At 26.0% G+C, this 13,588-nt stretch overlaps 1 protein-coding gene across 1 annotated transcript in view; it reads left to right on the top strand.

Annotated features, from left to right (window-relative positions):
* LOC115033156 (contactin-like) overlaps nucleotides 1-11,562 on the top strand; it is a 24,406-nt gene extending 12,844 nt beyond the window's left edge. The window contains exons 2-4 of the mRNA XM_029485241.1: nucleotides 2,920-3,083; nucleotides 3,149-3,332; nucleotides 9,983-11,562. Of these exons, the coding sequence (XP_029341101.1) occupies nucleotides 2,920-3,083; nucleotides 3,149-3,332; nucleotides 9,983-10,077 (443 nt within the window). The 3' untranslated portion in view covers nucleotides 10,078-11,562. The remainder of the gene's footprint in view (nucleotides 1-2,919; nucleotides 3,084-3,148; nucleotides 3,333-9,982) is intronic.
* The last annotated feature ends 2,026 nt before the right edge of the window (nucleotides 11,563-13,588 follow it).

The following is a 13,588-nucleotide window of genomic DNA, read 5'->3' on the forward strand; positions in this document are numbered from 1 at the left end:
TTCGGAAATATATTATAGATAATTTAGTTGTTGTAAGTAATATTGCACATCACTAAAAAAACATATATCTTATATACTCATGAATAAAGTGTAATAGTGTATTTAAAAAAGACACTTAAGTACTGTAATTGGTAGTAATTTTCGTAGTGAAATATTATAATAAATTGTTTGCTTGGTTTACTTTCTTTATAACATGAAAGTATTTGTCAATTGAAGTACTCAAAATAAATAATGGACCCTCATTGCGAGGAATTGGTGAATAAAAAAAAATTCCGATACTTGTATATGTTAGTAATTTTTGTTATTATAAATACTTGCGTTTTTTTGTTAAATATCAAGTTAAAATATAAATAAAATCGTTTATATTTATCTTTTAGATGATACAATAACGTAAGAATTTAATATATTATTATATTTATATCATTCATTGTGAATGTATTTTAAAACCGGAGTGATGCGAGGAGTACCTATATTATTTGTTTTATAATGATGTTTGTTTTATTTTTGTTTTCATGTATATTTTGCGTCTCCTTGAAGTTTCTCTACAACCTTTAACATTGAGGGTAATTATTGAGGCTGGTAATCAATTTCATTAAATTTGGTTTAAATGAATTAAATAAATTAAATTACGTGGTCAAAAAAAAAAAAAATGTCATTTCTCAATAATTGAAAAAACTTGCAGGAAAACGAAAATATTTACTTAACACTATTTTACGACATTAATACGACAATATTTTTGAAATATTTTGTGGTTTTTTTTTTAAGCTATATATATTTTATTATTTATATTTCTCGGTAAAAATAGTATGAAAAATATCAAAACTACTTTGGGATTTTTATTAAGCATTTGAAGTCGTAACGAACTTGAATACCTACATAAACGAAAATAAACGATTTTTCCTTAATAACTTTAGTTATTTTTTTGTAATATTCAAAAAATACTAATCGTTAGAGACATAAAAACGATATAATTCTTTTTATCATATTATTATTTTCTACAAAAAATAATATATAAATAATATATAAAAATGTATAACACAATACATAGGTGTTCAGAAACTTTTTTTAAAAATTAAAAAGGCGGGTAAGTGGATTTCGCTCTGCTGTACAGTAGGTTACAAGTGGGTCACTGTATAATGGATGGTATTAAATTTGAATCCAATGATATAATATCATTGTATAAGAAAAATGATTCTGAGCGGAGACGGTATGTCAGTCTAGGTATAAGACATAATATTATATAGTTTATGGTATTAAAAAAAAAAAAATTACCTTTAATAAGTACCTATAATAAATTCCAAATTAATCATATCACAATACCTATTAGGTACTTTTAAGTTTTAACACGTTATACATCAACAACAAACCGTGATACTATCATAGATATATAATAGTATACTTTAGAAGTTTCAAGTATCCACGAATAATATTATACAATCACAACAAAATAACTAAAATAGTTATTCTAGGTTTTTAATATGTAATTTCGTCCAAATTTGTACTTAAAATGACTATAAAAATAAACTGTGTAAATGTATTTTTTAGATTTTTTGGTGACAGAATTAATTACTTACGTGGAATCTTGTTTTAAATTTTCAATTCTTAGATACAAAAGTTGAACATTTTATAAATTTTTAACTACAAAATAATTATTCAAATTAAAATTTGATAAATTTTGTCAAAATTCGATCTTTAAATGCTTATAAAAAAAAAATTGTGCCTATGTATTTTTAATATTTTTCACTGATATTGTAACATATATCAGGAGCATTTCGTTAAATTTTTACACTTTTTGGCCCAACAGATAATACTTTATTAATATTCAGAGAAAAAAAAAAATAAAAAATAGATATATGAAATTGTTCGTTAACAAGTCAAAATATTTTGAAATTTTTATCAAGTATAAGATTTGATAAAATAAACATTCAGTAAAATTTTCATGTATCTATAGTAATTCGTTTTTAAATTACAACAAAATAAGAAAATCGCTACATGAGAAATCGAGTGAATATCCAATGTTGTAAAAATTTGAATTTTAAACGCTCATAAAAATTTAATTTGACTTTCTTATAGACATTTTTTTTTTTTATAAAGGTAGATGATCTTATAAGGAATCTCGTATTACATTTTTAAATCTTAGATTTAAAAAAAAAATTTTTACGAATTCTTAATTCAAAATAATTTGCAAATTTTCGTGATTTTTTCATATTTTTTCAATTTTTGAACTTTAAATGCTAATAAAAAAAAACTGTGACTAAGGATTCTTAATGTTATTTAAATTTCATTGTAACAATATAGTAGGAGCCTTGTATTAAATTTACAAGTATTTTTAGTTTTTACTCAACAAATAAAGTTTTATTGACATTCATAGAAACAAAAATTAATAAAATTTGAAACTAAAAATATCCCTAAACAGTTCAAAACAAATCAAAATATTTTAAAAATGTTATCATGTATAGAAAATGGAAATACAAACAACCATTGAACATTTCATGTATCTACGGTCATTTGTTTCAAAGTTACAACAAACACCCAAGTCGATTTTATGAAAAATCGATTTTGCGTAAAAATTCCCTTTTTTCGTTAATTTTTCTTTTGTTTTTCACGGCGCTTTTGAAAACTACTTGAAAAATTTTACTTTTGACCCTCTCAAAGTACCAACTAGATTCACTTTTCTATCAGAAAAAATACTGTTGAAGAAAATCCAAGCGCTTTTTCTGTCCTAAAAGGTGATGACACAAAAAAAAAAAAAAAATAAAAAAAACAAACATCATTGTAAAATCAATACATTCTTCGTTCCTCTCAGAATCTAAAATGTAATTTAACATAGCTTATTAAATAGTACTGTTTGATAAAAATAAAATAAAATAATATAAAATAAATTTTTTACCTTAATGATTTGAGTCATTATTCAAACAGTGACAAAAACTATATATATTATTTTTACAGAACGAACATACAGAAAAGCACCTCAAAAGCCACCATCATCTGTTCTAATTAATGGCTTAAATCCAGATACTATACAAGTAACTTGGCGATATGTACAACCAACACTTGAAGAAGAACCAATCAAAGGCTATAAGGTTTGTATTTCAATAAAACCAATACAGTTTATATAATCTTTGTTTTACATAATGTGAATTGATAGGTGCGGGTTTGGGAATCCGATCAAGATATGAGTACTGCAAATGATACAATTATTGAAATTGGGAACACATTAGAAGCCCACATAACTAAGTTAACACCCGGCAAAGTGTACAAGCTTCGAGTGTTGGCATACTCTAATGGTGGAGATGGACGGATGTCATCACCTGCTAAAACTTTCCAAATGGGTAAGATTTAATTACTATTATATATCTATCCTTACATCTATATTTTTATTTATATACAATTTTAGTACACAATTTGTATGATCAATTTAATTATTTCCACTGTCAATTAATCAGTAGGTACATTCCCTGAATTGTGTTGACTATATCAAAAACCTCTGTTTCTACTCGTAATATTTAATTTGCAATTTCTAATAGTTAAAATGTTTATACTTTATTTTCATTATGCTTAGGTATATTATATAATACTGGTATTTTTAAATGTTTAGGACTAATTTAGTTATTATGGTATTTCTTTTTAATAAAAACTTAGTACACCTGTGTAGAGAATAGAATACAAATTAATTTAATTTTGTTCTGTTGTTATAGAAAATTAAATTAAAATTAATTTGATTTTGTTGTAAATCTAATAGAATTTTCATAGCACCAGTTAGTAATCTACTGTCTTGTGTGTTACATTATAATATGTGTAACTATAGTACATAAATAGGCACTTGGAATGCCAAACCATATGTTTGCACAATTGGTTTAATTTTAATAATGTATAATTACAGGAAGTTTTACTTAATAGCGAAAGTAAGTTACTTATGTGTGTAGCATATTATATAAATAAATAAAAATATTTATGTATGTATGCTGAACAATACAAGCTTACTCTTCTATTTATCACAATATGTAAGTAACATAATATTATGGTAATGAAATAAAATAATTTCGCATGTGTGGATAATTGTGTACTCCTCCAAACCTAGAATATTATTGTTCAAGTTATATCTTTGCATGTATTTTATTTGTTGTTATATTATACAGGGCAAGTAATTTAATTTGATATACGATCATTAAATTTGTATTTATGTATACCTAATTCCATTTTACTGAAATTTTTAGCCAATTACAATTACGTTTGAGTTCTGTATTAGATAAAAACAAATCTATAACATTACTAATTTATTAATCCGTCCGTTATCGTAATTTTGTCTTTCGCATATTTTACGGTATGCCTAATCAGAGCGATTAAAAAATGATGAATGCATTTTTCAATATTTGTGCTCAGTGCGAATCACGAGCCTATACTAGATAAATCTTAAATCATTGTTTTGATTTTTAAATGTTTCCATATTTGTTTGATTGGAATATTATTTTCGCTTCTCGTTTCGCACGTTTCAACACAATGGCGCTGCTGACTTTTTTTTCTCAAGTATTTTGGTTTTTGATGATTTTAAGCCGTAGGGGTAGGGCTGCTTTACACGTTAAATTCGACCGCACAAGATTGTCTAATTTGTAGCTATTCGTTATGATTATTATTAAGAGGATGTCAGCGTAGTATTTGTTATCTCTCTCTGACCCAAGCGCAACATGCCAACATACCATATTTTACGTTCAAAATAATAAATAAACCTTATTATTTTCTCAAATTAAATTGAAAAGACCTCTAATAAAACTTAAAGGTAAGATTATTATCTAGGACCTCTCATAGGCGTTTTATTATATTTTAATTTTAAAACGAGTTATAAGTTTTTTAAGATGTACTAACAATTTACAATTTTAAAATACTTATAACTAGCTTTAAAATTTAAGTATAATAAAACTACTATGAGATGCCCTAGATAATATTCTTAACTTTAAATTTTATATGAGATAATTTCACTCTAATTCGATAAATTAATATGGTTAAAATCATTATTGTGAACGTAAAATATGGTATGTTACACGTGGGTCAGAGAGAGAAAACATATAGTCTTAAGAGGATGCCATGTCCGCATGTGTTGTATCTGTCTAACATACTTATACATCAATATTTTATATTTTACGTACACATAACTCATAAGTCATTACTCGCTTAAAATTTGATGTATTATAAAACACAGAAGGTTGTTTTCTCTTTAAGTTTTATCGTATGTGTAAACTCACTCTAATATTAAATTGAATAACACAAAATTGGTTCTGTTGAACGTAAATTTTAGATTTTGTACGCACAGTTACTATTACATAGATAACACCTTATAGTTTGTACGTTTTTAAGGTTGTACACTTGTACGTTAGTCTTAGACAAGACATGCAAGTGTGGGATCCTTTTAATCACGCTTTTAACCGTCATTTCGAATCACCAATAATCATAATGTGCCATCGACATTAGCTTAAACGAACTATTAACTTGGAAGTAGAATTTGGAGAGAAAATCGTTGAATTAAAAAATAACTTTTCTAACGAAGCACAACATACGAACATACCTCAATAAATAATGCTTACTTAATCACAACATTCCCTAATGTCGGAGATTTAAATTGCTTTAAAAATATTAATTTGAATGCCATATTCTCATGCAAGTGAGAAAGGTATTTGTACTAATCTATACTAAAATATAACAACTATTTATATTCATTATTATTAGCCAACAAAAAACTATCAGCTCGATCAATATTATATGTTGAAGATGAAGTTACCAGGAATATAAATTGAACAAGTCTAATTTTTACATAACTTATTTAACAATTTGCTTATTTGTTTATTTATATTTAGAAATTATTATATTAAAAATATAAAGGTGATTTCAAATTTTAAAAATTATTTGTACAGTTAAAAAATGTATTTGTTCATTAATTATGAACAATGTATAATATACAAAATGATGGCATGAATAACCCAGGGTTCATACTGCAATGATAAAACTGTTACAGCGAGACATTTAGGTAAAGGTTTAAATAATGTTTGTAAAATATTTGCCTTTTCTAGAAATTATATCAAATCTCATTTTGAATAGGAGCACCAAATATGATTGCCAGATTACTCCAGGTTACCCCAATAATTGCTCGGCACTGCAGCGTAAATAATAACAACTGACAACTGTTATAATTTGAATACTTTTTACCTCTTCAACTTATTATTGAAATTTTAAATCAGAAATGTCATAATTACATTTTTTGAACATAATTTAAACACAACGTAAAATATATAATATTTTTTCTAACTGTAAATAATTAAACCTACCATTTTATAAGTTATTTCACAATAGATATGTGAAATACAAAAATATGTTTTTTTAAAACAAATCACGATTTCAAAACAATAAAAATTTAAAAGTAAGCAAACATTATATTTTAAAAATTCCTAAATCATATTCAATTTTTCAATTTTCATCATTTGTGAACGATTTAGGTCCGAATGCTATCTCACCGAAAACCCGTCTTGCCGAAACCCACCTCGCCACTATATTTCCCCCCTAAAATAAATTCTAAATACGCCATTGAATCATACCAATTTCAAAGTCATTTGACATATTCGGGCTAAATACTAAACCTTTTCTTAGAGCCGCTTCTTTTATCACTTTAAATAATCTCGAATAAGTTGCTGTACTTTTGTTCGGTAGCAATGCATAAGCCTTAAAAGTCTATTTAATATAATTAATAATTATGTACTAAAAATCATATTAATTTACTTTTATAATTTATAATTACCAATGGTATCATTATTCCTACGACATAGCTGTGCAATGTATAAATTACAATATGCATTGTGTAAATAGATATATTTTAGTAGATTAGATAGGCATAATATTATATGACCTTAAATTGCTATTTGAAATAAAATAATTAATATTTGTTAAATTATTAATTGGGATATGTTGGTATAGTTTAAATATTTAATAATCATGTATAGTAAAATAGGTACATTTACACTATACATTACGTTGAAAGTTCAATAACATTTTTTATTATAATTTGGGAAATTATAAAGAACGCATTCACTCTTAGTGTTATCTACATACTAATTAAAAAAAGTAGATTAATATTATTTCCATATTAACTTTTAACTTATCGAGTTAAATTTATGATTTGTGAACTGTTAACTTTTAACTTATTGATATTGTGTTCTCTTAACTTAACTTAATTATTTTCATTATCTTGCCCACCTTTGCTTGGGTTTTTTTTCCTATAAAAAGGTATATCATATATTTTGTTTAAAACACGTTTGATATATGATTTTAATATATAATGATTATTATCATCATATTATAAAACCTATAGTATCTATCTATGTCATTTGGATGTCATCTGAAATATCTTACTTCCCGCTTTAATGGTACATCGATTTTCTTTAAAAGTGTAAGGGAAAAACGTGCATTTTTGATTTTTGGTGCTAAAAATAGTAGGTCCCTAGGTACGCAAGATTTTTTTTTATATTCATTTAAAGTTCAAATGTCGATAATATTATATCATTGAATTCAAATTTAACATGCTTTTTAATTTAAATCCTAGTAACCGAGGTTGCATGTAAGAATTTTGTAAGAGTTAATTCACACATTATGATGGTGTATACCCATCCAACCTCTGTTGAGTAAAAATCTGGGATTTTTTGGCCAAATGGGATTTGTTATACATTCATATACAACTGTTTTTTTGTCGGTGAAATGGGGTGAAACGAAGTGAACACTAAATCCAAACTCTGCAGGTGAAATAGTTGGTTCTTGTTGAGGAGGACGTAATACCCGCATGCGTGGTCTCCGTCTTATAAGTGTGTAACATAGCAAATTCTACGCTCAGCAGAACACGTGTAGTTGTGTTAGCTTAAAAATTAAAGTGAATTGACGTCTTATAAAATTTAAAGGTAAGATTATTATCTAGGCAACCTCATGGCTTTTTATTATATTTTAATTTTAAAGCAAAATATGAGTATTTTAAAATTGTAAATTGTTTGCACATCCTAAAGCAGGTACTCATAACTCGCTTAAAAATGAAAATGTTATAAAAAGCCTATGAGGTTGCCTTGATAATAATCTTACCTTTAGGTTTTATATTTTACTTTAGAGTTTAGACTCTAATTTTTAAATTAACGGAGCTACACGTGTTTTTCTTAGCATACAATTTGCTATATGCTTGTAAGACGGAGTATCACATGAGTATCACGTCCTCTTAACCGCACGCAGTTTATCCGCCGTCGGCTATCGTTAATAATAATAAAGAGTAGGTATAAAAGAACAAGTAATATTATTTAGTAATATTTGGAGATTGTTGTGCATTACTTAATTAATAATATACATTATATTATGGAATTCTAATATGTTATTAAAAACACATGCGTATGTATTGTATGTACATTGTACATGTATAAATTACTGGACTTTTATTATATTTTTTATACTTCATAGTCAATATTATAATGTAATGTCGCAATACTTTGCTGTTCGATAATGTTATGTGCTATTATTGCATATGTACGAAAAAATTATTTTATTTATTTTTATAATCAATATTATTTTTATTACAAAATAATATTCATATATTTTATATTGAACTAGCTGATCCCGTGCACTTCGCTGCCCGTTAAACGTATACCAACTCTATATGACTCGAACTTTGTTCAATTCGTCATTTAATATTCGATGTACCTATGGTGTTCAAAATTTATCTTAACTTTTCCGTTGCCCGGAATAAAAATTCTGATTCGCAGCATAATGTTATCAGGTAGGCAATCGACCTGGGTAGTTCGCCGACCCCGTGTTATTTGTACGTAAGTGTATGATTTAACTCTAAAGTATCAAAGTTATACCAAGTTTGTTGTGTTCCACCTATGGTGGATTCATACTATCAATTAATACAAAATCCTAACCTAACCGTACTAATTTCAGATGAATAAAAAAAAACCAAATTTAATCATTTTTAAATTAGCCTGTATTCTTCCCAGAGGTCTAATCTACATACAAACATTCATTTATATATACAAAAAGTAATACAAATTAACAAACATGCCCGATTAACTAATAGCAACCAATATATTATAATACACTGTTGCGCCACTGTTGTATTTTTTACATCCAGATTTCCTACATTTCCGGTGGATTTTCTTAAAATTTTCTTTCATAAAAACCTTCTCCTGGCAATTATGAACATCTTAAAAAAATTTGAGCCAAATCGGACCAGCCGTTCTCGATTGATGAGGTAACGACATTTTTCACGCTCCATTTTTATATATAATATATAGATTAATAAAAGATATTACCTATTCAAAATTATTCAATATTAGCATAAACGTATACGGTATACTGTAACCGTTTAAATTTCTGAAATATTTACATGGCACGTAATTTCATTAAAAATTAGAAAAATATTTAAGTACTCGTACTAGCCCGAATTTACGCTTTTACCATGCTTTCAAGAATTAATAAAGTTTGATGAGGGCATGTTACTGGTATATTCATTATATTCGCACATAATATTTTAAAATCTCAATAATTTCGATTGTCCAAGTCTTCAGAACTATTATTCGGGTAAAACGACAAGTGTTTTATAATATTAACTGGTCACATGTCCGTCACATTATTGATTATATGTTTCTCCTAAAATCATGGTCTTCCTGTCAGTACCAAGATAAATGTGTAGGTACCTAAATTTTATTTACATGTGTTTATAAATAAATACTATTTAATTATTACGATATACTTGCAATTGCGAACTTAAATATTTAATTTTAAGTTGCGGGTTCGTCTTTCGTTTGAATGGAAAAGATAGGAGGATGTACGCTGGTTTTGATCGTTGCCTTTTATGTCTTAGTATGATTTTATTGTTTTGTCTTGCATCAATGGCACCGTTTCTGACAAGAATTTCTCATAATGTCAAACTTCTGTTTAAAATATTTGTGTGTATTTTTTTTTTCAGGTAGTCCAGAGCTGTTCTTAACCAACACTGCCAGCAAAAACTCGGCAGTCTGTCTGTCGTTCGTGTTGCTATTGAGGTTGTACGGTATCATTTAGAAATTATAGATCTAATATTAACGCGCACGCGCTCTTGTAATAATCTCAATTATTATATTTTTTAAACACATTTTTTACAATTTTACATTTTCTACATTTTAAACGTATAGTTTTAAGTTAATAACCATAATTCGTCTCGAATGTTTGATCAATTTTTTTGTGATCATGGTCAATATATCATGATGGATTATTATATATATTTATAAGAATATAAACCAATTACGGTAAACTCAATACATTGTTCATGCAAGTAAAATATCAAAATATGTATGTTTTGGGTTAATGTAGTAAGCCGCATTATATATAGAAGCAGTGCCTTGGAATATTATTAATAATATAAATATATAATAATTTATTAAATATTTTTATTATAATACGAATGAATCAAAAACTCTCGTCTGTGTTCAAAATATAAATGACAGCCATTATTTAATATAGCATAATTGTGATTTCTTACTAATTTACTATTCTGTAGCAATAAGTGAGGTGTTTAATATAAATACTACAAAATGTAAGTGTAAGAATAGTTTTCAAAGTTGTAAAAATGCTTGTTTTAAATGTTCAAGTGTAAGCTATAAGAACACGCAACCACACAAAACAATACTAATAATAATGATAAGTGTCCATACCTACAAATTGTTTTCGGCTAATGAAATTTGAGCAAAAAATATTGCTATAAATTATGTTTGAACAAAATCGGAATAACTTTATTATATAATACAAATCTACAATCGACTTATGAAATACCTAGGTACCTAAGAAAAACACTCATTCATATATACAGAACTTATTATAATATAGTTAATGTATTATATTTATACATTTTTATTTAAAATTAATTATCATCTAAGATGCATAAAAATGGATTAATTTTCATAAAGGGAATTTTTTTCCAAAGACCTCAGACAATACGTAGGAACCTTGAAAAAAATATTTAAACATGAATTCGCTAGGTATATAAATATATATATAATCATAATAAACATAATAATATAATCCGTCCTCTCAAACACCTTACAATATTGATATATTTTTATAATGTATATTGTTTTATTTTTGTACTTGCGTTTACGAAAAGTAAATTAGTTCTCGCTATTTTATTCTTATAGATATTTAATATATTTAATATTAATTGCTTATATTATATATTTTTTAATTATTTTTCCATGTATACATAATATATTAGAAACCATGCAATATGCATTTTATAATTTAAGTGAATCTGTACCGTCCATATTATACTACCTATCTAGTGATATTTTATTAGTGCACAGTAATGACGTACCTATTTAAGTTGTCGTTTATATTTTATTTATAACTAATAATGATAAACATTGTTATGTAGCACATAGAACAACAATAATATAACTGTATACCTTTTATATATATCATATACTTATGAAACTTTGTGAATTTATTGACAATGTTTAACGTCCACTTATTTTTGTTTAGAATTTTACAACATTATAATATTAAAAGTATTTACAATATAAACGTGTATTTTTTCGTTTTATAATATTATATAATTTCTAGTCATCTATTAGACGCGTTTAACGTTTGGGAAATTTGTATGGTATTCTTGTGCCAGTCCACGTAGTAGCCACCACACCTCAAAAATATGAAAAACTGGGAAATTTCAAGGGATTTTCACTAATCTGATAACTGATAAGTCATGAAAGATTTTTGATTTTTTTTTAAATTCAAAATAATAATTGTTTGGAAATTTATAGTTTCCAGAATCAGCGTATTGAAAAAATCAAAATAAGTAAATTTACCAATAAAAAAAAAATTGTACCAAACTATTTTAACAATTTTTTATTTATCTTTTAATTTTTGTGATATCAAGCATTCTAGCAATAATCCAGGTTTTTGAATAAACTAATTAATTAATTTAAACTGCAGTAGTGCAATCTTAGTTATTTAATGTGATTTTATTATTAGCTACCTAGTAGGTATGCTATATGCATTAATGCATTATAAGTGTAATTTAATGAAATATCATATTAATTTATAAATATTTAAATGATCTGTTGAAATTAAAATTGTAATGATGTATTGCCTCGTAATCATGGCAGAAAATATTTATTTTTAAATTATAATTTCTAACCAATTAAATATCTTTAAAAAATTTTACCATAAAATCACATTTTTATGAGGGTTTGAACTTAAAATTTTTTCGACAACTCACTCGTATATTAACTATTTCTTCTGAATTGATTTTAAATGTTGTTGTAACTAAAACGATAATATAGATACTTGGAATTTTTACCAAATGTTTATTTTATCATTTTGTATAGGTAAATGGTTAAATTTTCAAAATATTTTGACTCTTTTTGAGTTATTTTAGACATATTTTGAATTGTTTTCAGGTTTTTTTCTTTAAATGTCGATAAAAAATATTCGTTGGGTGAAAATACTTGAAAATTAAATACACAGTTTCTCATACATTTGTTATTATAGTTATTTAAAAATATATTAACACCATTTTAACGATGAATGGTTAAGAATGAATAAATGTCACATACACAAACATTAATTTATATATATATAGATAATAAGATATTGCTAGCCTATGTGGGCTATCTATGTTTTATATCTCCAGATATTTACAGAATCTTAATTTTTTAACAATTTTAACATGTTAATAATTATATTTAACTAATAACAATATTAGTGATACCTACTTAAGGTTGGTTGGACATTATAAATGTATAGTATTAACTAGGTATTAAGTGTAAGGTTAAAAATATGAGTAGACATATAATTTATAAAAATACTTTATATAATAATTAACTATAGGTAATAAGATCGTGTGGGTGACTGCGTTTGAGACGTCTTTGAGGTGGTGGAAGTGTGTGTAAAATTAAATGTAATGAACCTGTAGATTTATGAAGTGAACTATGGAATTTGATGCAAGGGCTCTCAGTAATAAATGTCTAGGTATGTTGGTACCTATATACCTATGTATTGTTTTTGTTAAAATTGTTTGTATTGTTGAATATGTTAGAGGTGTGGTCGTGTAGGAGCAAACCCCTCCTCCCCACAGCTCTGTTTGTTCTCAGATATTTAAGCCCCCTAATATTCTCCTGATCTCCATCTATATCAGGGATGGCAACTAGGATTTATTTATTTAGTAATTTATGACAAAATTTAAAAAAAAATTCAGCCGTGCCACTAATTAATTTTGTTAACACAGAGAATTTTTACAAAATATAAATGAAAAATGAATGATAATAATGTAAAAAAATTATTAAAAAAATCAAATTTTATTGATTGTTAGGAACATTTTACTTAATATTGCTTGAAAGATTTTTTATGTCTGCATGGCTAATATGCTGTTGCTTGCAAGGTTTATAAATATGTATAAACACATGAAAGTCTTTCGGGTGCCATCGAAAATTTCTCCCGTGTCAAGCATGGAACTCGTGCCATTCTTGACCTATATGCTCTTTCCTTTTAGATTTTAGTCCTTTAAGTTTGAACTTCCCACACGCTTTAGTACACTATGTTA

This window comes from Acyrthosiphon pisum, chromosome X, assembly GCF_005508785.2.
Source record: "Acyrthosiphon pisum isolate AL4f chromosome X, pea_aphid_22Mar2018_4r6ur, whole genome shotgun sequence".
Taxonomy (NCBI): domain Eukaryota; kingdom Metazoa; phylum Arthropoda; class Insecta; order Hemiptera; family Aphididae; genus Acyrthosiphon; species Acyrthosiphon pisum.